Raw genomic sequence first — 25,723 nt, 5'->3', positions numbered from 1 at the left:
CAAAATCTAATATCTTGACAGTTCATCAGTACGAGAGAGACGGGGCAGAAATACAAGGAAAATCAGGTACACTATGCAAAACTAATGAAACGTACCTGATTTTTCTTGTATTTCTGCCCCATCTCTATCGTACATCTGAACTTTTATAGGTTCATAGGTTGGTACTAGGCTATCAGCCCTAGGGCCTATACAAGCCTAGCCATAACAATTCCCTGGCTATTTCTTCCCACACTATTTACTTCCCTGGACCCCCGTCTAGCAGGGTGACTGACGTGATCCCCGGGGTGAATTTCCTTTCTCCCATCCAATCGTCAAGGTTCCTTTTGAAGAGGACCAAAGAGGCACTCTGCTTGACATGTATGGGCAATCTATTCCAGAGTCTGGGGAGTCTCTGGGTCAGGAACCTATCCCTCCAGCATGTTTTGCTTATTGTGATGACAAGGTTTAGATCCCTGGAGCGTGTGGCTCTGAGGGATTGGGATTTCTTTAAGTGTAGCATGTCCAACAACTCTAGGTTTGACATGGCCTTGTATGTTAAGCAAAGATCGCCTCTAAATAGACGATATGCGACAGAGTATAGCTGGAGCTTTTTAAGGCGGTCAGTATAAGGCATCTGCTTTAGGGCTGTGTTTCTTTTAGTGAGGTATTTCTGTGGTCTTTCCAGTTGTTGCAGATGTCTTGAGAGGTACATACCAAACAGGGCATTGTATTCTATAATGGGTCTAATGAGGGATGAGTACAGTGGGACAATGACCTCCTTTTTTCTGGATGAAAAGCCTTTAGTGATGAGGTGTGCCACATAGAAGGATTTCCTGACTGTTGTAGTGATGTGGTTATCGAATGTGAGACCACTGTCCACCTGGGTCCCTAAGTCTCTTATCAAACTTTCGGTGTTTAGTGTACCGCCACCTATATGGTAATTCATGGACACATGTTTTTTCCCAAAGGGGATAACTATACATTTCTTGGCATTGAGCTTGAGCCCATGGCTCTGGCACCAAGCATCTGTTTCTGTAAGGCCCTTTTGTAGAGTATCCACATCATTTGGGGATTCAATAATGGCTCCCAGTTTGCAGTCATCTGCAAACTTTGTTATCCAGAGTCCCTTAGTGTTGGCCTGTATTTCAGAGAAGTAGATGCCAAACAAGAGCGGTCCCAGGACTGAACCCTGAGGTACTCCACTTGTCACTTGTCTGGAGCTGGATTTGGAGTCGGCTGCTTTTACAGTGTGGGTTCCATCAGTAAGCCAGTTAGCAACCCATTGGGTGACGTAGGGATTAATGCCCAGCTTAGTAAGTTTATCTATGATTCCAGAGTGGGAGATGATGTCAAAGGCCTTGGCAAGGTCTAGATAGGCTGTGTGGACCACCTTACCCTTGTCCATGGCTCTGGAGACTGATTCGAAGAAGTCAATCAAGTTCAGGAGACAAGATTGGTCCTTCACGAACCCAAACTGGGTGGGGTCCAGTGTTTGAAGGTTGCCAATGTCTTTCCAGATTTCAAACTTTTTTACTTTTTTTAAAATAAATAAATAAAGAAGCAATGTAGATCTTTCATTCTCTGCCACTTTCTTTTCAAAGAACTGATAATTTCCAGTTAAATAGTAATGTACTACCTGGTGCAATCCACAAATTATAGATGGGCAGCATACTACAGGGTGACACAAGCACCAGCGTATCCCTTAATATTTAATTTTACATACTACAGGGTGACACAAGCACCAGCGTATCCCTTAATATTTAATTTTACATACTACAGGGTGACACAAGCACCAGCGTATCCGTTAATATTTAATTTTACATACTACAGGGTGACACAAGCACCAGCGTATCCGTTAATATTTAATTTGACATACTACAGGGTGACACAAGCACCAGCGTATCCCTTAATATTTAATTTTACATACTACAGGGTGACACAAGCACCAGCATATCCCTTACTATTTAATTTTACATACTACAGGGTGACAAAAGCACCAGCGTATCCCTTAATATTTAATTTTACATACTACAGGGTGACACAAGCACCAGCATATCCCTTAATATCTAATTTTACATACTACAGGGTGACACAAGCACCAGCGTATCCCTTAATATTTAATTTTACATACTACAGAGTGACACAAGCATAAGCGTATCCCTTAATATTTAATTTTACTATGTTTGCTTAATGGGCCTAATGAAAATAAAGGTATGTGTAGTAGGTTTAAGATCATGGATTTCATGATACAGTTGTAAAAATAAAGATAGGCATGCCTCTTCTCTTCTCGGTGCGTTAAATCAATTCCTTTTCTGCAGAGGAAATGTTCCAAAAAACATTGTTATTTTGCCTAGGGTGCACAGTTATATGGTAACATCAAAAGTCACAGCTTCTGGGATGCTTCAGTAAGTAATGTCTCCAAGTAACCTCTTCCTCTCAATGCATACAGTCATACCCTACCTTTTGGATTAGTGCACCTAATTTGTCAGTGAACATAAGCTTATCTTATTGGAAAGAACTACACCGTAAGACAGTAGCAAGCTACTCTGATTCTGCCTTTTTAGATGCCCAGCAAGGGAGATTTTTTTTTTTTTATTGACAGGTAAAAATTTTACATGACAAACCATACTGTACCCGACACAAAATGCTTAATGTCACTGTATTAGCTGAATGTGATAAAATTGTAGTTCTTTTTGTGGTTTTGTGTTATTCTCTTGTGTTTTAGATACAGTGTCATAGTTAACTGCAGTATACAGAGAAACTTTAGAAATTGTTCCTAAAATATTGGAGTATTTGTCGTTTTTCATGTGGCTTTTCACAGGACACAGCTGGCCAAATCAGAAATGTCATGTGAAAAGATGGACAAATCTTAGCATACTAGGATAAAAGAGGTCCACAAAAAAAAAAAAAAAAAAAAAAGCTTCTAAGGAAACCTAACAAAATGAGGGGGCAGGTACTTGTCTTTTAAGTAATCTTATAGATAAATGCTTTTTACCTATGTAGTCTTCATAAGTAAGGGATGCAACCATGCACAAGGACGTACCAAAAAAATGTGTATCCCTCTAAGCTTGAAGTGAGCATTACAAACTGAGACTCTGGTTCAATACCTATGAAAGTCTTCAAACAACCATCTACACATTCTGTCACTGTATGAATAAAAATGGAAACAACTTACATTTGAATGTGTGACATCATATGCTGGGCATGTCAGGTTCTGTCACAAATCAAGGCAAACATGCACAATCCCTTTCATTTCTGTTTGCACGTGTGTGTGTGTGTGTGTGTGTGTGTGTGTGTGTGTGTGTGTGTGTGTGTGTGTGTGTGTGTGTGTGTGTATGTCGTGCGTGTGTGCGTGTGTGCGTGTGTGTGTGTGTGTGTGTGCGTGTGTGTATGTGTGTGTGTGTGCCATATTACTTTGAGTAGGGTCATCATTCAGCACACCAAGCACAATGAGAATGAATGTTTAGCATCTTATCCTGTATGGTTTGAAGCCAATCCTAGTGAGGTGGTAACAACACCTAATAATATTATCGCCCAATATGTCAGACTTGTGTTATTAAAACATGGTCTTGGTCATTTAGTGCCCCCTTAAAGTTTGTGCCAGGCATTTGAAAAAGAATAAGAGTTTCTACATCAAAATATTCTTTAATGACAAAAAGTGTGAGGCTGAACATGATATCTCAGGTGTCAAATGCTATAGAGAGACACCTGTCACTAGTCTGGAAGTACGAGAGAGACAGTACGAAGAAAATACTAAGAAAATCAGTTACATTATTCAAAACTAAAGAAACATTCCTGATTATTTTCTCCATCCTATCTCTCACACACCTCCTAAGTGCCCAAATTTCAACCTTTATTTAAAAAAAGGGAGCAATGGAGACCTTTCTTTCTCTGTTGCTTCCTTTACACAGCACTGATGTACTGCTTAAGCATGGGAATGAAAGTCCCATACGCATGCACAATACATCAAGAAAGCCCCAGGATACCAGTGAAAAACACAGCACACCATCCTTATACAAAGACATTATTTAAGTAAGAAACTGCTTTCTTAAATAATGTCATTGAATAATAGCAATAACCCATGGCTGGGTGTGGGTAATGCTGTATTTAACTATGATTGCCTTTGTTTGGTCACTCGGGCTTTGCCCTCATAACCAAACCATGCCAACTGTGGGTAAATCCAGTATTACCCACACCCAGCCATGTATCATTGCTATATTATACAATGACCCCCCATTAATATTCCAAAATGTGTACACTGATGATGCAGCATGCACATTGTAAATCAGACTTATGCTAATGGAAAAAGGTCCGGTCGCCCGAACTTCTTCCATTAGTATGTCTTTTTTTTTTGTTACAGCAACAGAGAACGCAAGATCTCCATTGCTTTTTAGAAAGTGTCTCACTATGTTAAAGCTGTCTCGCTATGTTAACTCCTTTAACATAGCGAGACACTTTCTAAAAAGCAACAGAGATCTTGCTTTCTCTGTTGCTTCCACACACAGCTCTGATGTACTGCATAAGCATATACATGCACAGTACATCAGAATGGCCACAGAATACCAGACAGCTGCGGAAGGGCAGCACTGAGGCATTATACAATGCCATTATTTAAGAAAAGTAAGTATTTTTTTCTTAAATGATGTCATTGTATAATAGCAATAACCCACTTCTGGGTGTGGGTAATGCTGCATTTACCCACGATTGTCTTTGTTTGGCCACTCGGGCTTCGCCCTCATGACCAAACCACACCAACGAGGGGTAAATCCAGCATTACCCACACCCAGGGGTGGGTTATTGCTTAATTAAACCACAGCAGATTTAAAGAGCTATGATTGGAAAGATGTCAAAATAAATAAGAAAGAAATATTTGACAAATTGTAGGAACCAGTATTCAGTGTGTGACTAAGCCCCCTATGTCTCCTATGTAGAAAGTTGTTTCCCATGCACTAGTATTTTTAATAGGTCAGTTATAACAACTAAAGAATCTTGGTGAACACTGGAAATGCTTACTTATAATGGTTTTATTAAAATAATTATTTAGGATCCAGTAATTTTGAAAAAAACAAACTCTGTTGAAGGAGATATTAAACAGATTAGCCTTACTGAAATAGTTGTGAGACTGCCACTACAACTTCAAGTGTGTTATGTATTGTTTATTTATTTTGTTAGCAGTGTAGTCCCATAAGGCATGACCTGTTTTCTGAGGAAATCTGAAGTGGCACTCTTACTGATTAGGAGTAAATAATTTGGATAAGAAACAGGAAAATAATCTTAGTCTTCCATTAGAGAACACAAAAAATTATGTGACAGTGAAAGAAGTTGATGAAGGCCTTACAGGAGCTGTAGGAAAAACTGGCAAAATGGGATTTTAAGTTTTTATTGCTGAATTTGAGAATGAAGGACCATTCACAGGTAACATTTTTAGAACTGAATGTAATACCTGATTATTAGGATGGTACAGATGAAACATTACATTATGGGGTGCTTTACTTGACCATATTGGAGAAGAGTGTGAGGAACACATAGACAATGTAACGATGTGGGAGCTGTGTCCCTGAATTATTACCATGGAATGAGCTCTGTGAGTAAAGCAAAGGGCAAGGCTGGAAAATCCCATAAGAATTTAGACACTTGAGTGAGTATCAGTAAGGCAGCAAATCCAAGGAAGTTTCTTGTGGAAGTAGCAGCTGAGATTAGAGGTCCTTTACTAATGGAGAAATAGGGGTGTTTACTTCAGTTTATGATATTGCATTCTGAAAGCAGGTATGCGGATAACAATGACACATTATTAGACAATGTAATCAAGACAATTAGTATTTTCACTTCAACAGGTATATATGCTGATGCCATCCCTTCAGAGGAAGCATTATGATTTATGCTTGAACATGGAAGCAGCAATTACACATGCTTTGGAACAGTCTGAGCTACATAAAGATAGGGTATACAGTAAGACGTATTGTATTTGAAATGTGCATCTTAATGAGAGCAGCTTGCATTTTCTGAGGGAAAGCAAGTGAATATGTGTCTACAAGTGGATAGACAGTCACCAGTAAAACAGGCCAATGAGGCTTACAGTGCAGAAGTGGTAGATGCACATATGAACCTGTAAGTTAATCTACTCAGGACCATAAATTTCTCTTCCTACTCAACCAGGCAGGTATCACGAGACAACAATCTGACTATACAGAAGAGTCAGGGAATGGCCTTCTGGAGACCAGCATCTGGCCTCTTGTCTGTGCCTATATCATACCCCGCAGTTGAATACATTGGCTGATAGGATTTTTCCAGATGGTAACAAGTAGGCTGATGGGTTCTTGCCCAGCCCAGGGAATGCCTGGCTCACACTCCTTGTGGAATGAATGAGCTGATGGGACAGAGAAAGAGGCACCATTTGATAAATCCCAAAGAGGAGTGGAAAAAATGCATTGAGACAATACAATAAAAATGTTCCATGTCTTAGAAGAGCTGTGGGTGCTAATGCTGCCATAAGAATGGAAAAGCATCAAAGAAGAAATGTGATTTATGGAATGAGAAAATCATTGTTACAACATAAAGAAAATTTAGCATGAACTTAGTATTAAAATACAGAAAAAAAGAAGAAAACAGAAGATTCAAATGTCAGATTACGAAACTGAATAATAAAGAAACATAGGGTGAGGACTCTAGGACCTATAAAGTGTACACACCACTGGAATACACTATAAATTAGAATAGGTTTTATTTTTAGAAGTAAAAGGATTTAAGACAGATATACACCTTTAGATTAGACTGGGGATTCATATCACAAGTTAATAACAATGGAAGTAGTTGATAATAAGAATACTGGACAGTGGCGGCTGGTGACTTCAAATCAAAGGGGGGGCTGCAGGAGAGAGCTGAATGGGTGGGGTCAATGGGAAGGGGTGCGGCCAACTAGAAAGGGGAGGAACTATGCTCAAAACCACAAAAACTAAATATACTGCTCTGGGTGCCAAACCGTCATTATGAGAGTCCAATCAAGACAAAATGAAGTGTAGAAGAATAAAAATATTTCAGTGCATTGGCTGCATGACAGCTTAATATCTAGATGGAAACAAAAAAGGTTGTGAGGCATGAAAAAATAAATTACTTTTTTAAATACATTAATGGAATGCCAGTCAAAATCAAGTATAAGAAAAACAAGCAGCACTCAACTCAAACCACTTCTTGCACTGCAGTTCTAATTATAATTTATATTCAGCTTTATTAAAGTACCAAGTAACATGCTGAAAGTAGAAATCTCTGATGCCCCCACTTGTAAAAATGTTCCTTATCCAGAAAAAGACCTGCTGCCTGACATCTACTTGTTTCATGGGGAAAACATGATCAAAGTAAAAAATGAAAAGCAAACAAGAAATAAGCTCAAGATACATTGCTTAAAGGGATTACTGTACAGGTTATGGACCACACGATTGGCATTCTGTTTACAGGTAAAGCCTGCAGAGATGTCAGGAAGTCTCCAAGTGTAATGAGACTCTTAAAATAATGTAATCCTGTCCTTTATTACAAATACTGGCATATATGCATTTCAATACCCAAGGCTTATACATTATCTAGTTAAGTATTCTCTACATGGCAACAGAAAGGCTTTCAATGTTGGCAATTCTTTAACAGTATGCTTATTAAAGCTTATTTGCATCTTGCAATCTCAGCCAAGCTTACCTGATGGTCATTAAAGTATTGCTACTTAAACACAGAGCAACAGGCACTTTGAGTAATAAGCACAAATCAACAGTACAAAAATATGACAGAAACTAGACCATTCTGTAAAAATCAAGGCCAGATGAAAAGCCACTCTAGTACTTGTGTCTACCTTGGATGGGGGGGATACTCTGCACATTTACACTGCATAACTACTCCTTGCCTTGCTTCGACACATCCAGAGTCACTACATGGGGGAGTGGGGTGCAACAAGTATGTCACAGTTTGAAATGTCTCTGGCTGACTTGTGATGGCCCTGACACATTTGTCATACCTCTCAACCTCAGAGCAAGAAATCTGGACAAAGCCATACAAATAAATGGGACAAAGGCCCAAAAATAAGGACAATTTTTTTAAATATTGCTCTTATAAACTTAGAAAGATAATAGAGGTCTTGCATTAGTATGAATTTTCTGGATGGTATGAAATCTGAAACTCAAATGTCTGTCATTATTTTCTAACTTCAGTCTTTAATGATTTGTCACTAATTTGCCACAAAACCACAATTTTATGAAAAAATGGACCAAACGTGATGTAAAAATATAAAATAGCAACACAATACAGCTGGGAACCTGTCAAAGAAGGGACACTTTAATATTAGTACTGCTAACTTGAGCAGCTGACAAAATAAAATAATCTACATGCATTTCTGAAATAAAAGTAATCTAACTGATTATTACAGTTATTTCTTAATTATAAACCCTCCATGTTTTCTTCCAAAATTGCTATTTTGCAGAGGGATCATTAGGGGAAGAGCAACATTTTGAGCCAAAATCAGGGACAGTTGAGAGGTTTGGCTATGCCTAATTCTATAAAGCAATTTATTTGCATGTACCTCTCAACCTGTTAATGCAATAAATCTGGACAAGGCCAAATATATTGGGGGAACATATAAACAGTACTAAAAATTGCTCTTGTATAAACTGAGACAGTTGATAGAACAGGTCTTACCTTAGCATGCATTTTTCTGAAGGTTATGAAGTCTGAAACTCAGTGTGTCATTATTTAGTGACTTAATTCCTAAATGATTTGCCAGAAAACTACAAGTTTTATGAGGAACAAACCAAAAATAAGAAGCAAAAAATCTATTCATTCTTTGAAAATCTGGACAATTGGGAGGTATGGTTCAGCTGGGGCTGCCTAAGTTTGCCGCCCTTCCTCCTCACAAAACCATGGTCGAATGGAGCCTCCCCCTGCAGCCATTCAAGTGATCCATTACTTGGCTATTTCACTCCATTTACCATAAACACTAATGTGCATGCTGATTTACTTCTATGATGATTTGAACTTCATTTGAAAGTTTTATTTTGCATTTTACAGCACAAACACTAAGACATCTGCTAAACAAACTTGACATTAAAACTTCTCTGCCATTGAAAATCACATTCATTGAAACAACATTGAAACCCACATTCAAAGAAAATACATTTTACCCATGGCAGATAAAGATTAATTCTGGGCTGTTTTCAAATCATAGGCCCCTTGCATATGAAACATACATGTGCTCTTTAATACACCTTCCTATTGCTTTGAACATTTTTACAGTAAACAATGAAACATAACGCATGCACCAATGACAAAACTGCCCAATTCAGAACATTTCCATCATAAAAGTCTACTCAAACTTCTACAGTCCACTATTATCAGTAAATGTGCACAATTCTACAGTCCACCATTATCAGTAAATATGCACAATCTCTGAAGTAGTAAAAAAGTCATCTAAATAATTTCACGTTAAATAAATCTGTAATGAAGAGGTTGCTGCTAGCAATCACCTTTATATTTCATGGTTTCATCGAAAAATAAAGTGTCTGATGCCCCTGAGGAAAAAATTGCCTAAATTACATTAAAAATAAGCTAGTAATATTGCAATAGGAAATGGATGGCAAACTGATAACAGGCTCATAGTTAGTATCTTAACTTTCAGTACGGCAGCATCCACCCCTTATGGGAGTAGAACCAACAACCTTCAGCATCAAAAGCAAGTACACAACCTGTTGTGCTATTAGCAATGCAAGCTGACTTAGCATAATCAGCAGTAAACTTCTCTTCCCCTGCAGCTCTCAGCTCCTTGTAAAATCTACTCAATACTCAACTGCATCTCAACCGCAGCACAAGAAATCTGGAAAAAGCCAAATTTATTGGGGTGGGTCAAAAGGCAAAACCAGGGACACATTAAACATTGCTTGTATAATCTTGAAAGCTACTAGAATAAAATGCTGTGTTACCACCATACATTTTACTGCCAAGATCCCTGTGCAAAAGAGTCAGAACAACATACCACTATGCCAAATCACCTGCTTTGTGAAAGAAAAATGCTGTGTTACCACCATACATTTTACTGCCAAGATTCCTGTGCAAAACAGTCAGAGCAACATACCACTATGCCAAATCAGCTGCTTTGTGAAAGAGAGGAAGACTGAAACTTAAATGGCTATCATTTAATGAATTCAGTTCTCACCATAGCTGTCAACCTCTTAGCACAAAACATCTGGACAAACCCAGTAATGAGGGAATACAGCCCTCAAACATATTCAGTGAATTCAGTTCTTGCCATAGCTGTCAACCTTAGCACAAAAAACCTGGAAAAAGCCAATAACAGGGTAATACAGTCCCAAAAATAAGGACAAATTTCAAATAGTCATCTTATAAACTTAGAAAATTGCTATAATAAAAGGTTGTGTTACTATATATTTATTGCTAGAATAAAAACATTGTTTTACTATGTATTTTCTGAAGAATATGAAGTCTGAAATTCAAATGCCTGTCAATTTTACTTCTGACGGAACAAAAACAATTTTCAGCAGAGGCCCAGGGAGAAATACTGTAGACACATGTCTTTCTAAAATGGCAGGACACCAGAGCAAATCCACACAAACACAGGGATAAGATGCAGACTCCACACAGAAGGCACCAGAGCCAATAATCAAACCAGAAAATCTGTAGCTGTGAGGCAACAATACTGTCACTGCACCATCAAATATGTAAGGAATTAAACATTCAGAAACCTGAAGTCTGAAATTCAAATGCCTGTCAATTGTATTTAACATTTGTTAATCAGGACAGTCTGACTTGGAACAAAAAAACAATTTTCAGTAGAGGCCCAGGAAGAAATAATGCAGACATGTCTTTGTAACATGGGAGGACACAAAAGCAAACCCACACAAATACAGGGAGAAGATACAGACCCCACAAAAAGGCACCCCAGCCAAGAATCAAACCTGAGAACCTGCAGCTGTGAGACAACAATGCTACCACTGCACCATCAAATATCAAGCATTTAAGCATTTACAAACCACAGATATTATGAGGAACAGATTAGATCAAATATGAGGCAAAAATCTGCAATTTATTTACAAATGGTGGTGGGTAGGGAATTCAGGTCTTTAACACCTGCATACAAGGTACAGGGTTCAAGCCTGAGGTATTCCCTACCACACCACCATGAGTCTAACCACCAGTATATTGCACCTGGGGCATTTACACATACACACACACACACACACACACACACTTGTAGCAAACCACCATACATCCAAATCCCTGTCCACACACTTACCTGTAGTAGATCTTGTAGCAAACCACCATAAATCCAAATCCCTGTGCACACATACATCTGAGTAAGCTACGAAAACCTGTGCAAATCCACACCAGACCCTGCCCGTCGCGAGATCGCAGCAAACTGCTGACGTTGCAGTCTGACCCCGATGTGTTTTTCCAGCGAGTTCTGGGACAGTCTATATAGTTTAAAACTGCATAGACTTCTGGGAGCTCTGTTCTTCATGTTTCCCAGTCAGGACTGCTGCTGAGACAATCTGCGCATGCTCCAGGCTGTCTCGGCAGCAGTCCGGACTAGAGCGCATGAGCGAAAGTCCGCGATTGTTTTAATTTTTTTTATCTTTTCATTTTCTTTTTATTTCTTTACTTTTTCTTTATTTTACAGTTGAGGAGGCTGCAGTCCGGCAGTCCAATAGCACGGGCCGCCCCTGATACTGGAAAGATTAGGATTTTGAATATTTAAACTGTAAACAGCAAAAAGGAACAGCACAAAACAAGGTAACCAAAAATAAAAAAGAATGGATGCTACCTCAGCCCTGATATTTGCCAATATGTAAAAAAAAAAAAAATAAGAAAAAAGTAATCTAGATGGTATGAAAAAAAACTGAGCGGTGTAAATGGGGTTTGTACCAGAGGGGGAGAATGGCGATTAACAGAAATAGGGTACCATTCTATTAACAATTACTCCATTTCTCCTAATGCTGACCTTGTAAATGATATGTGAAAGCATCTGCTAGTTTTACTGGTGTTAAAGAAGCAGTCTTTTTTTATGTAGAAGATAATAAATAACATTTAAGGAATTGTAACCTTATTTCTTTGTTAAACAATGATCAAAATATTTTCTGAAAGATTATAGAAGTGACAGCGAAGAAATGATTAGTGGATGGGTGATTAAAGGAATAGTTATATAATATCAGGAAGTACGTTAGCAAAATTTTTTAGTTAATTAGAGAAATTGTGGTTAACAACTCATTGTGAGAGTATGAGTTGCTATGGCACTTGAATATATAGAATACACAGATAAAGGATGGGACCAAGTAATTTGCAAATATTGAAAAGATTATAATGGAAGCATATGGTTTGGAAGACTTTTTTGGAACTATTTTTTTAAATGTGCATGAAAGAACTTGGCTTTAATCAATAATAAATTGGCTCATAGGAGAGATAAATCAAAATGGTTAAGAGTAAAGAAAGACTACCCTTTATATTCTATCAGCTTTGGATCATGCATGGAATTCAGAAATAAAGATATGAAACCTTAATAAAGTAGATTGTAAAAGATGTACAAGGAAATGAGAGCCCATGCATTTTATCTGATGTAGACTGCATCTTAATTTGTGTTAAGGAAGCATATCGTGTGATGGAAGAACTGAACTTGTTAAAATGTAAGGTACATATTTTGGCTAAGCAATAAATTAAATAATATGACGGTTTTGGGTGATGTTGAAATATCAGAAATCAGATTTTCAGATAATGAATCTTGAACTGTTAGGAGTGACATTTGGCAACTGAAAACCAAGTGTTGATGACATCTGGCAATACAGAATTTAAAGAAAATAAAATGTCAGTTTTAGTCAGGAAATGCCACATTTACAAAACAAAAAGAAAAAAAAATACTTGGCACCTGGCCATTATGAAACCAGTTTAAATCATACTTTAGTGCAATTGGAGGAAATAAATATTAGAAAAAGAGATGTGTTCTTTTATGTTGAAAAAATAAAGAGCTGCAAATGTTGCTGCTTGTATTATTTTATATCTCTACATTTACTGAATTTTATGGAAAAATAATAATTAAATGATTTTTCTATTTAAAAAAGTTTTGATTTTAAGTTTTGATATTTTAATTCAGATCCTGAAGATAATAAGTAAGGATTTAAATAAGAAGAGTACCAGTAAAGCAATTAAGTCATTGTGGAAAAAATATTATGTTACAATCTATTAATTGAAGATAAAGCTGACAGGAAAAAGGCTATGGAAATCTTATTTGAATGATTCATAGAAAAGGGGTTAAATGTTCTGAAGGCATATGGTTTATTTACTGACACCTTAACTGAAACTGTTTTCAAGTATCAATTAAACTGGCAGTTTCGAGAGTTACCAGGCATTGGAAGTTGTCACTTTATTATGTTTTATTTTCCTGACAGTTTGGCATTGTGTTACTTTTACTCACTTGGGATTTAGTAAACAGAAGCTGCAGTTTTATCTTGCTGTTTTGGCAGTAGGGGAGTGATACAAAGTTTTTGAATTGGTATTGTTTGTCGTTCTTTGTGGTTCTCTGACCGTTGAGATAGTTTATTTAATTAAAGGTGGTAGAAAAGCTCCATTTTTATGTTTGTTTATTGTTTTTGATCATTAAAGTACATTATCATTTAACTTATGCAGTTTTGATTATTTTGCCTTGTTGCTGTGGGATATGAATCCTCTTTCAGTAAAAGAGTTTCAAACCGGCATATTAGGCTGATTTATATTACATAGGAGTATGACTTGAGGGTGATTTTACTGGAAGCTAGTAAACCAAAAGATTACTCTTAAGTGAAAAACGATGTACAAACTTTGATAAAAGCATCGGTTTTTAGGGATTGTTTTCTAAAATGTGAAAGGATAAAAAGGTTTCAAAACTAGTGCAATATAATAAATAGAGCATCTTTAACTTTAATCTGACTATCCTATGGTAAAATGAGTTTATTATTACTTGTGGGTATCATCATCTGAAGCCATAGAGAAAATGATATTTTGCTGCTTTACACAATTTGGAAAAGATTAATTACAAGATATAGAATAAAACATGGGGCACTAGAGGTAACCCTGATGAAGCACTACAAGCAAAGTTTTTTTTGTTTGTTTTATTTTATATTGCTGGTGGTTTGTATACCCTGATTTACACTTTTGGCCATTTCTCACTTTTGTTTTTGATTTATTTTCTATGTGACTTTGATTTGTATATCCATATTTAGAACAACGATGAAGCATCTGAAAATGCTTTGAATTTTGTGAAAAACAATTGTGATGGATTTGAAATATTACATAGGATTTTGGTTCTAAATGACATTTTTCAATATAAGCCACTTTTCTATTTTGATAAGTGCCATGAGATTTTTCACATCTGCCTGAGCCACTCCAACCATAAGCAGAGATGGTCTCATGCTAACATGTCAGGTAACACATGAATGACATAATACACCAGTACAGGAAGATTATCCTACAAGTAATGTTCACATTATGGCTGGGTTTACAAACACTACTTGCACAACCATGTAATAGCAAAATAGATCAGTCAAAATACTGCAATGTGGCCTGATGGTAAAAGCAACATTGTATGATGGATTTAAATTAATTAGATACCTTGCTAGTGAAAATCCTACAATGACTGGCACTGTGCAATGTAGCTCACTTGATCTTGTGAGCTCATCAGTCTGCATGGATCACGTATGTGACAATGCATGTTCACCTGTTCATTGATATGTTGCTATCAACACAGATGACAGCCTTGATCAGAGCTGCACAACAAACTCCCAAATAATTTAGTGCTATAAATGGGAAATAAATGGTTGAATAAGACAGTCAAAAAGGGGAAAGAACAAGCAGAAAATACAGAGAAGACAATAGGAAGAGAAGAATGGAATGAAAGCAGGAAAGAAATGCTTTTTTTTTCCAGGACAGCTGCCTATTTTTCTTTTTACAAATAAGTGTACAGGGGGAAGTAGCAAAGGGATAGTATAGGCATGGAAGCAAGGGCAGACAATGCAAAAAACAGGAAATGGCAAACAGAGGATGTGCTGACACAAATGGGGTGAGCATATATAAAAGACACAGAGACATGACAAATGGTTTTGGGGAGGAATGGACCACCAACAGGGAAGGGAAGTAAAGTTTAAGGATGGGCAACATCATGATGGGGGGATAGACTGGGGTGAAGGCTGACCACTGAGGTGTCCAGTGCTGTGGCCAACTACAGGTCAGTCACCTCCATGACCATCCACATAGCTGACAGCAGCCATTGGTGACCATCTGATTAAGTCCACACTGTGGTATGACTCCATGATTCACATAAGAACATGCTAAAGGTGATCAATGTGGGTTCCAGCCACAGGTCCAACAATGCTGTCATCAGACCCTCCTGTACATACAAAGTGGCACATTATAACTCACCAGTGGCACCACTAATGAGGAGTCTACACACTGCATTAGAAACCGACAACTAGAGGCCACCAGAAAACATATGGGTCACCTCCTGCTGGCTGATGTATGTAACTCAGAGAGGTTGGTCTGGAGACAGCTGGAGACAGGTGACTAGTGAGGTGACCACTGCTAAATAACATCCACAACTGTGACAACTGCTTTATAAGATATGAACATAAATGGACAGAAAAACACCAAACAGAAAATAGTTATAAAAGGTTGCTATAAAGAAGGATAAATAAAAGCAAAACAACTATCAGTAGTGTGTATCACACTGCGTAGTACAGCAGCTCCTGTAGGAATAAAATGCTGTTACTTTTTGAATGGCAAAACAGCAATACACTTAACAGATCACAGTACCTCTGTGTGAATGTCATGTGAACAGTATAAGTGTTGCAAATCTGACCAAAGAAGCCCCTTGGGTTCAAGGCAGCCACATTAAGGAGATGGACATGGCCTACCAGACTGGATCCTGCCTATCACAATGAAGACCTTGACTTGGGGACATATGCAAAGAAGACAAAGACATGCCATAAACATGGATCAAGGGTGCTGGGAAGCACACTACAACATGACACAGTACAGCCACCAGTAAAGAGCAAATGATAGTATGTGAGATGTTTGCTCGTGGTATGCCTGGTATAACTAGCACTGGCAAGATGCTTTGAAAGGACAGGGAAAAATTATGTTAAGCAGATAGACCAGTGTGCCATGCATCAATGACAGCTATAGGGGGATGACTGTAGTTAAACCAATGTAGAGAGTCAAACACTTCTGTCTGTGGGCCATAGACACTGTGTCATGGCAGTGCAATAAAGAAACCAAAAAAATAAACCAAGCTGTTTTGCCACCCATTTCAATTTATTCCATATCAAATCTAATACCTCAGATAGTGTATATGGATGTGGTTGTAATATTCCTAGATGGTATGTGGGTCAGACCAAACACAAAGTAAAAATTTGTATTTTAGAATACTTGGGGGGGGGGGGCATTAGAAACTGTAATTTGAAAAGTCCTGTGGCAGAACACTTCCATAAAGTACATCATGGTTCAGATACTGGTCTCTTTTTCAATGTGTTAGCTCAGCCTTATTTGTCCAGAGGGGTAATTTTGCTAACATGTTGAGTGAATTAGAAAGTAAGATGATATTAAACTATAGTACATAATTTCCTGAAGGCTTAAATTTGGAAGTTAATTTGTGTTTTTAAATCACAAACTTGATGAAAGTTGATTTTTAAAGTTGTTCAGATGAATAAAGATATAGATCTGTTGTCAGGATGTCATGTGGTGTTACTAAAAGTTATTTTTTATTTAGAAGATGAAAAATAATGTAATTAATCATAATTTTGGTTTGTATTTAATTACTGGAGTCACAGATTGTTTAATTACTTGTAATTATATTTATTCTATTGAATAATGATATATAGTTAAGTGTCTGTTAACTAGGTGAAACTTCTATAAAAGTAACTTTGTGATGTTGCTTCATTATCCTGAGAAGGCGAATAGCCAAGGTACTATATTCAATTTGGAATAAGCTGAAGTGGTGGCAGAAGAGCTTGTTTTTTTTTTTTTTCTTTAGATTTGGTTTATTTTTGTGTGCTTTATGATGACAAAGAAATACCCAGTCTCATGCCAGTCATTATTACCATCCCACTGGTGGCAGATACCAGAATTAAGACAGGTAGTAGAACATGACAGCCTGAATTGCCTAGGTATATGAATCAGTAAACATATTATACCAGTATGCAGTGCTTAAATTATGTAGCACCACTTCAAAAACAGGCAATACTGCAGGTATATAAAATACATGTAGTTATAGCTTCAGTGGTACATATGTACCCCTGCACCTGGAGATACATTCCATACACCTTTAGTAGATCAATTTGCTAGCATCAATTTTACCACGAGCTAAAAAATATAAAAGAAAAATTAAGATGTCCATGACATGTACTGCATATGACAAAATGGTCATGCCTAAATAATCACATTTAACCTTCTGTCATGAATATGCACTGTAAAACCCTTGTTTATTTTCCCTAACATCCTCCTTCCATTGTCTAAAAGGTTATGGTAGTGCTTATTCTGGTCATTGTACCTATGACTGCACTGCTCACCATTGCAGGTGATACCCATGTTATCAGTCACCACCTTATTAGGCAATGGTAGGCATCCACTTTGTATTAGGGACCCTCATAGGAGTTCTCCAAGAAGTGCTCCCAGTGGTCCCTAAGCAGGAAGTAAAGAAAGATTGCAGTTTCCATCCTGTATATGCAGGAGTCCTCCCACAGTTGCAATAGCATATCTGGGGTAAGGAGAGAGGGACAACTGCCACAGGTGCAAAGTGTTGGGGATCACAATTGCACAATCCCAATAGCTCTTTAATGCATACCAGTTTTAAAAGCCAGTATTGCATTTGCAGTGAAACCTGTGCACTGCAGTGCTCTGTGCATAGTCTAAACTGTACCAAGTGCTTGCTACAGTGTAGCAAAGAGTTTGCTACACCTTAAAGCATTTGTTTTTTTTTTCTTCTTTAGATTAAAACATGAGCAGTGTACTGCTCCATGCAGAGTATAAACTGTAGCAAACTGCTTGATCCATGCATGGCATATACTGTAGCAACTGCTTGCGATATTTGTAGCAAGCAATTTGCTACAAATTAAAAGAACACAAAATACTTCTTTCTCTTCTTTTTTCTTTTTTTTTTTTTTATTAGTTTTAACAAAAACAATAAGAGGAAGGCTCCTGCCCAGATACCTGGGGTGAGGCAGCATGCACTGGGTACTTTCTAGGGGAAGCTAATTGGTATTATTCCAGCAGCAGCTTCGTAGATGTCCTTTTTTTTTTTCTTTTTATTCTTTACTTAAAGAGCCGATGGGGTTGGGCACTAGTTCATCATACTGGCACAGGGCACTGGTTGAGCCAGCTACACCTCTGTCCACAGATGGCACGGCCACTTTACATGTTGCAATATTAAGGAAAATGGTAGGAGAATGACATCACTGAATATTTTCCTCATCATGTGAAGCATACAAATGAGCAGAAGGGTCATGTGCATTAATGAATAGTGGGGCATTGTTGTGTTTAAGGTGTGAAAGATTCACTGCTTTATATACATATATATATATATATATATTTATATATATATATATAAATATATATATATATGTGTGTGTGTGTGTGTGTGTGTGTGTGCAGAGGTACATAATGGATGATATGGTATGCTGGAGGCACACCTGCATCCAGCTATACATAAGTGTCCCATGGCAGTGATGAATGAAGTTGTCTTACACCACTGTCACATGTCAGGTGATACAAAGCTGTGCTCACTTTGAACATGGGGGAAGACTAAAGTGAAGATGCAGAGGTGCATCAGATATCAGTGCTTAATCACTGGCCAGAGCTGTATGTTTACAGAATGATATGACTGCTAAGGATTAAATGCAACTAGAGAGGTTTTCCTCAGAAGATAAAAGTATATTTTTTCTGTGTGCACATTTGATGGATGCACCAGACTGATGTATGGTGGGTCCTTGTTGTGGGTGTCATAACTGTTGGTGAGCATAATTGATTTGCACTACATGTTCACCATAGAGTCAGTAGCACAATCCAACTGCACTTGCATATTAGAAGATAGCAACTGAGTGGGGGTCTGCCAACTCAGTGCTCCTTCATAGACATGGAGGTATTCTCAGCATCTTTATCTAGGGAGACAGACTTGTCCTTCATACCCTTTGGAGAAATTTGCCCATCATCATGATTGTCTTTGCGGTATGTTCCATGTGGATATGCCATTATTAATATATAATGTAATGGAACAAGTCATGATCATTAGCTGTCATGTTGAATACAATCATATCATCCCTACTGCCACTTCAGGGTTTCACCTGCCACAACCCTATGTACAATGTATGTGGTCTTACACTTATTGTATACCATGACACTGTACACTTTTTGCAGCAATGAAAACTGAGATTGTCACTAAAGAGCAGTGATGTGCAAAGGTATTTCTGTCTGCTTTCACAGGTGATTCTGTAAAATGGTTCTCTCATATGTTGAATGCAGTCATATAATTTCTGCTGCCACTTCAAGTTTTCACCTGCCATAACATTATACAGAAGGTACATGGTCTTACATTACTTACATACCATGCTATTGTACAGCTGTCATAGCACTGAAAACTGAGATTGTCACTAAATAGCATTAATGCTGAAGAGTGTTTCTGCCTGCTTTCACAGATGATTCTGTATAAGAGTTATCTGCTGTGGATGCAGGTATACCTGATATCTAGGAATTGTCTAAGCTGGAGATGATGGCAGCCAATGCATGGCATAATCAATAACCACATACCACTGTCAGCCATGGGTACTATGCCAGACTTGTTACATACCCCTTCTGCAGACACAGAATTGTCTATATAACCCATTGCTGTGTTCCAGATGACTAATAATGGACAGGAACTAACACATTAACATAGGGCAAACCCATGTCCCCTTCCACCTCAACCACCAGTGAGCTTTGGTGGCTGCATTAAATATGGGAACAGCAGTAGGAGGCAGTGTGACAGTGGCCAACATTGCTATGGGTCCTGTTCCATGCCAAGGCTGAGTGCCCCAGTGGCCTTTATACAATGTGTATGTAGGACAGTAATCCAGACACAGGCCAAAGACACCAGTAACAACATAGATGATTGTTGTAGTGCCTGGGCTGTGAAACAAATCAGAGCATACCCCTCAACCTCTTAATGTGAAAGAATCTGGATAAAGCCAAAACTATTGAGGGGATCAAAGGCCCAAAAATAGGAACATATTTTAAATACTACTCTTATAAACTTCAACATATTCTACAATAACATTTTTTGTGTTATTGTGTGTTTTCTGTATGATATGAAGTCTGAACTCAAATGTTTGTCATTATTTAGTGTCTCCAGTCTTCAGTGATTTGTCAGAAAACCATATATGCTATGAGAGACAAACAAAAATAAGAGGCAAAAATCTGGACACTCTGCAAAAATCTGATCTGGACAATTGAGAAGTATGCCTTAGACAGAAGTTATCATACATAAGTAGCATACTGGCAATGTGCCAGCTAGAGTTTTTATTCTCTGGAGGATTCCCTGTTTGCTGCTGCACACTTGGGAGAACAGTGCTTATGTAACTATCCCTCATCCACTTTTAGAGGGAAAACAGAGTGTGGGACAGGAAAGTCGTGGCAGAGCCATAACTAAGTGTTGTGCTATCTTGTGCAGCTCCCCATTCTGTGGCCCCTTCACTCTAAAACGAGAACAAAAAAGTGCCTCTCCTCCAAGATGAGAATAAAAAAAGGTTTTCTTTATCGGTGGATTACTACAATCTAAATCCCGCTTCAGCTCTGACCACATATGCAGTATCAGCATTAATTTCTGAATGCCAGTACTGCACTATCACCCAATCAGCATCTGCTTGTCCTTTGTATCATTCACTCTCACAAAGCTCAACATCCTCTCAGCCAGCCACCATTCATTGCAATATTCCTCAGACGGGACACCTCCATGTGTATCCAGCATAAATTATCTGCTGAGAGCTCTCTAGACCTGTCACAGATACAGGCACAAACTGCAGCAACATCTGCAGGGACTGTGTGTACCCCCCCCACACACACACACACATCATTAGCTCCTCCACATTGTGCCCATTGCAGACCCCTCTCACTGTGGCCTTCTCCATCTGTGCATATGATGACAGCTGTGGCCTGTCCTCTGTCTTCTGTTAAGTGTGGCCAGTACATGCACTATAAAGACTGGCTTGGCTGTATTATTGCATGCAACACAGTTACTGTTTGTTATTTCTAAGATTTCAAGCAATATTGAACCAAATGCTGCCTGGAAGCTGGTGGTCTAGAATACTGCACTCATCTGTGCCTTGCATGGTCATTCATTGTAACCAGGTTTTCCACTGCCTTCTCATCAGGCCTGCCGTCCAGTGTTGACTCTGGCACATCTTACCATCCAGAGGCTATAACCTGTTGTATCTGTCTGCATAGTGCTGTGCAGATAGCACAAATCCTACTGTAGGTTTCTGGAGCTTACTGTGGCATGCCACCAGAGGTGTCTAAGCAGTAGAAGTGAGCTGTTATCATACTGAACATATGTTCAAAGATGGTATGGTTCTGCAACAGCACAGAGGTGTATGTATTCTCTGCCATCATCTGTGGGTTGTGTACTTGTGTCATGAGCCATGTTATCAGGTCATGTACTGAGATTTCCTTGCCGGAAGTCACCTCACAAAAAAATCACTGGTATAAGTTGCACATGTGCCAGATTCGGAAATTATGGGCACTGTCTGGGAGATGCACTGAGCCATTGTATATAACATCCTATACATTATAGATTTCCTGCTAATTGATGATGTTGAATCCCTTATGACTGATATATCATTGTCCCTGTGTTCCATGTAGGGATGTGATGGCAACTGGGTGCAGCTAATGCACCACATATCTCAGAGAAATGGACTATTTCATAGAATGCCCCAAAAATGTTGATTCTCCCCTCTGTGGTATTTAGAAACCATGTATGTTTATTCACATGCTGTAGCTTAGCATCAAGAAACTGATGCAGCATCTGTGAGGCAGCCTGGAATAAAGCCACTGTGCTGCTAGTTGGTCTCTTGTTGGTATTTTAAGCAAGACTGTCCATGAGATACATACCTTGGTATCCAAAGGAATCAACGTTCAATGCATCCCACATGCATACATGTGAGAGTGGCACATGCACCAGCTCCTGTATGATGTCTCTGTCCACACCATTCTGGTCTACTATGTCTCTTTTATGGAGATGATGGCATATTAGCTGCATTCACATCCTTCAGCAACATGTGCCGTGATGTGCACACAGTCTAAGTTACTAGACAGTCACTTGTATGTACATTTCAGCTAATGCTGCTGCTACCACTAACATAGCAGTGTGGTCTCTGTCGTTATTCACCAGAAAATTATGCAGTATAGCTACACTGAAACTTGATAATGAGGACAACAGCTGGGCAGCAGCCTTGTGAACTGTAAAGCCATCCCCAGTATGTCCACTGTAGTGCCTTTGCCACTTCATTTGATTGTGGCTGCATGCATTCTGGACCTCCATGATTTCCCACAACATGATGGGCATGTCCACCCTTTCATACTAGTGCTTTCAAGTGCCCAAGCTGCTAAATGAATGTCACCTAGGCTGTTGTCAGGACATTATTCCACTATGCATATGGTGCTGGCCATATATATTTATTTTCTCAACCAGGTTGTCCATCTGGGTGAACTAATTTTCACTAGAGTACCAGTAAACATATTTCTAAGGTAAACTGTACACAGAAGCAGTAACAGAACAATAAAAGTACTGTTATTCAACTGTATATTGTAACGTAATAGCCATACCTCTCAAATGTCTGTATTTTCCCAGAATGTCAGGATTTTTGCCTCAGATTTTTGGTCTGTTCCTCATAAAATGTATGGTTTTCTGGAAAATCATTGAGGATTAAAGTCACTGAATAATGACAAGATATTTGATTTTCAGACTTCATAACCTTCACAAAATGTATATCAATGTGAACCTATTATTGTAGCAATATTTAAAATCTGTCCCTATAGTTGAGCCTTTGCCCCTCCCCCATTATTTTTGCTTTTGTCGAGATTTCTTGTGCTAAGATGCTGAAAGGTATAATGACAGTAACAAGGATGAACTAAGACATACTGCAAATACCAAGCTACTTTAAACAAAAATCATTGACAACTGTTGTTAGAGTGAACTACAAAAATAGAAACAAACTAAGAGGATTATTCTAAAAGAACATGTTTTTTGCTGTGGATGTGCTTTAGATTGAGCCTGATACTTGCAGCCAGTACTGAAGGTGGGTAAAACTATTGCAGGTGGTGGAAGTCAAAGTGGAGTGTTTGATGATGGTTAAAATCTTTATGGCATCAAAGTCTTTTAAGAAAGGAAACAGAAGGACCTCATGAAGCAGTAGAACTATTGAAGATTTCTACTTTGAAGGAATGTAGCATTTTTCTTAAACAATTCCTAGACACTGCACCTTTTTTTCCAAAGCTGACAGTATGACCCATTTGTAATGAAACATAGTTTAATGTGACCCATTCTTTTTTATATTTTGTACTTTAATTTATGCCACTTGTGAATATAACACAAAAATGAAATTTAAGATAGAGGCCTATTATTAAACCTATGAAAGATGTTGGATATTTTAAGTCAAGACGTTATGGACAGGGTTATGTTCTTAATCTTTGTCATTTGACAATTTAATGTAAGCATGATACAGACTCTCTCCTTTCTGCTCTCTCAGTGTGCTTGACAACAAACAAGAATCATCAGTTTAACTTTGTTCTCTTCACTTACTGCATGTTATCTGCTCCATCTGCACTCTTTACCCTTCAAAGGTATGAATAACAATGAATAGAATTTGTTCAGACAATATCCACAGTACTAGTGTATGGATCACACTTTGGAGAGCACAAGTGAAAACGTACTTAATAATATTAGGCGGTACATGTCCATATCAAAGTGTTACACATGAAGAGATCAAAAAAGACAAACTGAAGTAAGAAAAAAAAAGCAGCAACAGTCAAGTTCATTAAGGTAAACCTGGAGCATATTACTCTTGTAGACAAATTTGCTGAGTACTCTTAAAATAAAGTGTCTGTGGATAGGGAAATGATTATAATTGACTACACCTTGACAAATAGTCGGCCATCCCTAGTAGGAACTTAGGTAAACATGACGGTTCAGTGATAACTTCAACTCATGCACTTGTGTATACTGTGTTGCATATTTGTAAATTATGGACATTTTGTCTGATATTTAGTTATGTAAAGAAACATTCATACTTTACAAATCCATGTTACTTTGTGTGCAGGATAATATAACAAGACTTTAGCACTCCCCACCTGTATGAAGGGCAATCATGTACGCAACCAGTATATGAAACGAGATGTTTCTGTCCAGTGGTCTTCTGACACTCCTCTTGCAGCACTTCAAAAGAAATAAAAATAAACACCAGGATGTCATTCATCAGTTCCTGTTATGTAAATTATTATATGAAACATCTTTATTTAGAAATAGTTTCAATAGTGTTGCAATCAGTGATGCACAAAGTATACAGTGGTGATGCAATGAATAAGACTATGCATATCAGACCTGTCAAGCATAAATTGGTTTCAGATTCTAAGATGGTGATACTGTAATCACAGGAATGCTGCGTAAGTGCTTTTAATATATTAATGCCATTTTCAGGTAAGGATGCATAATTGCATTTGGAATATATTTAAAGATAATGAAATAACTAAATGGTAGAACAACAGTGCTGCATTTGGTATTACTGACTCACAGAGCTTGGTTTTCCGGCTCATTTCTCAACAAGGTTGCATTCTTTGCAGAGCCTGAGTGCCATTTCTGTGTCCATGTGTGTTTTGCTGAGTGTTCATGTTTCCTTCCCTATGCGGTGGTGCACCTGTTGGCATTGTTGCTTCAAAGCAAGAGGTTATCTGGTTTGATTCTCAGCTGGGGTGCCTTCTGTGTGGAGTCTGCATGTCCTCCATGCTGTCACGTGGGTTTCCTCTGGGTGCTCTGGTTTCTGCTCACATTCCAAAGATGTGTAGTAGGTGAATTGGACACTCTAAATTGCCCGTAGATGCCGCAGACCTCTCAACCAATCGGGGACAAATTTCAACAGAATCAGGGACAAGTCACGAAAAAATCAGGGACAATCAGGGACACTTTTAAAATATTAGTGCTATTAACTTGAAACATTGATAGAATCAGAGCATATGCATTAATACATATCTTCTGAAGTAAAAGAAGTCTATAACCCTTAATTATTGTCATTATTCATTAAGTGTAATTCACCACCTTTCCTCCAAAAGTCACTAGGTTTAGGAGGGATTAAGAGGGACAGAGCTAAAATTTGAGTCAAAATCAGGGACATCCCTGAAAATCAGGGACAGTTGAGAGGTATGGGTGAGTGTGTATGTCAGTGAGTGGTATGGATGAACCACTGTGGCAGGGCTAGCCAACCGGCAGTGTAAAACTTGGTTCAAGATGATTGTCACTGTTGAAGTGACACCCCGACCCCATGTGAAAAATGAGAAAATGGGTAGAGGATAGATGGATGGATGGATGGATGGATGGATGGATGGATGGATGGATGATGGATTAAACACTTGCCGTAAATGAACTGGAGGCCTACCACATTGTTCACAGGTGTGTGTGTGTGTGTGTGTGTGTGTGTGTGTGTGTGTGTGTGTGTGTGTGTGT

General features: G+C 38.3%; 1 protein-coding gene across 1 annotated transcript in view; it reads right to left on the bottom strand.

Moving 5' to 3' along the window:
• Nucleotides 1-25,723, bottom strand: part of LOC122802686 (cytochrome b-245 heavy chain) — a 430,240-nt gene that overhangs the window by 289,894 nt on the left and 114,623 nt on the right. Inside the window, exon 4 of the mRNA XM_044072409.1 lies at nt 24,358-24,442. Coding sequence (XP_043928344.1) covers nt 24,358-24,442 — 85 coding nt within the window. The remainder of the gene's footprint in view (nt 1-24,357; nt 24,443-25,723) is intronic.

This window comes from Protopterus annectens, chromosome 5.part0 (genome assembly GCF_019279795.1).
Source record: "Protopterus annectens isolate FY-2018-M chromosome 5.part0, PAN1.0, whole genome shotgun sequence".
Classification (NCBI taxonomy): Eukaryota; Metazoa; Chordata; order Ceratodontiformes; family Protopteridae; genus Protopterus; species Protopterus annectens.
Note: the sequence above shows the minus strand (reverse complement) of the source record. Positions and strands in the feature narration are given on the sequence as shown.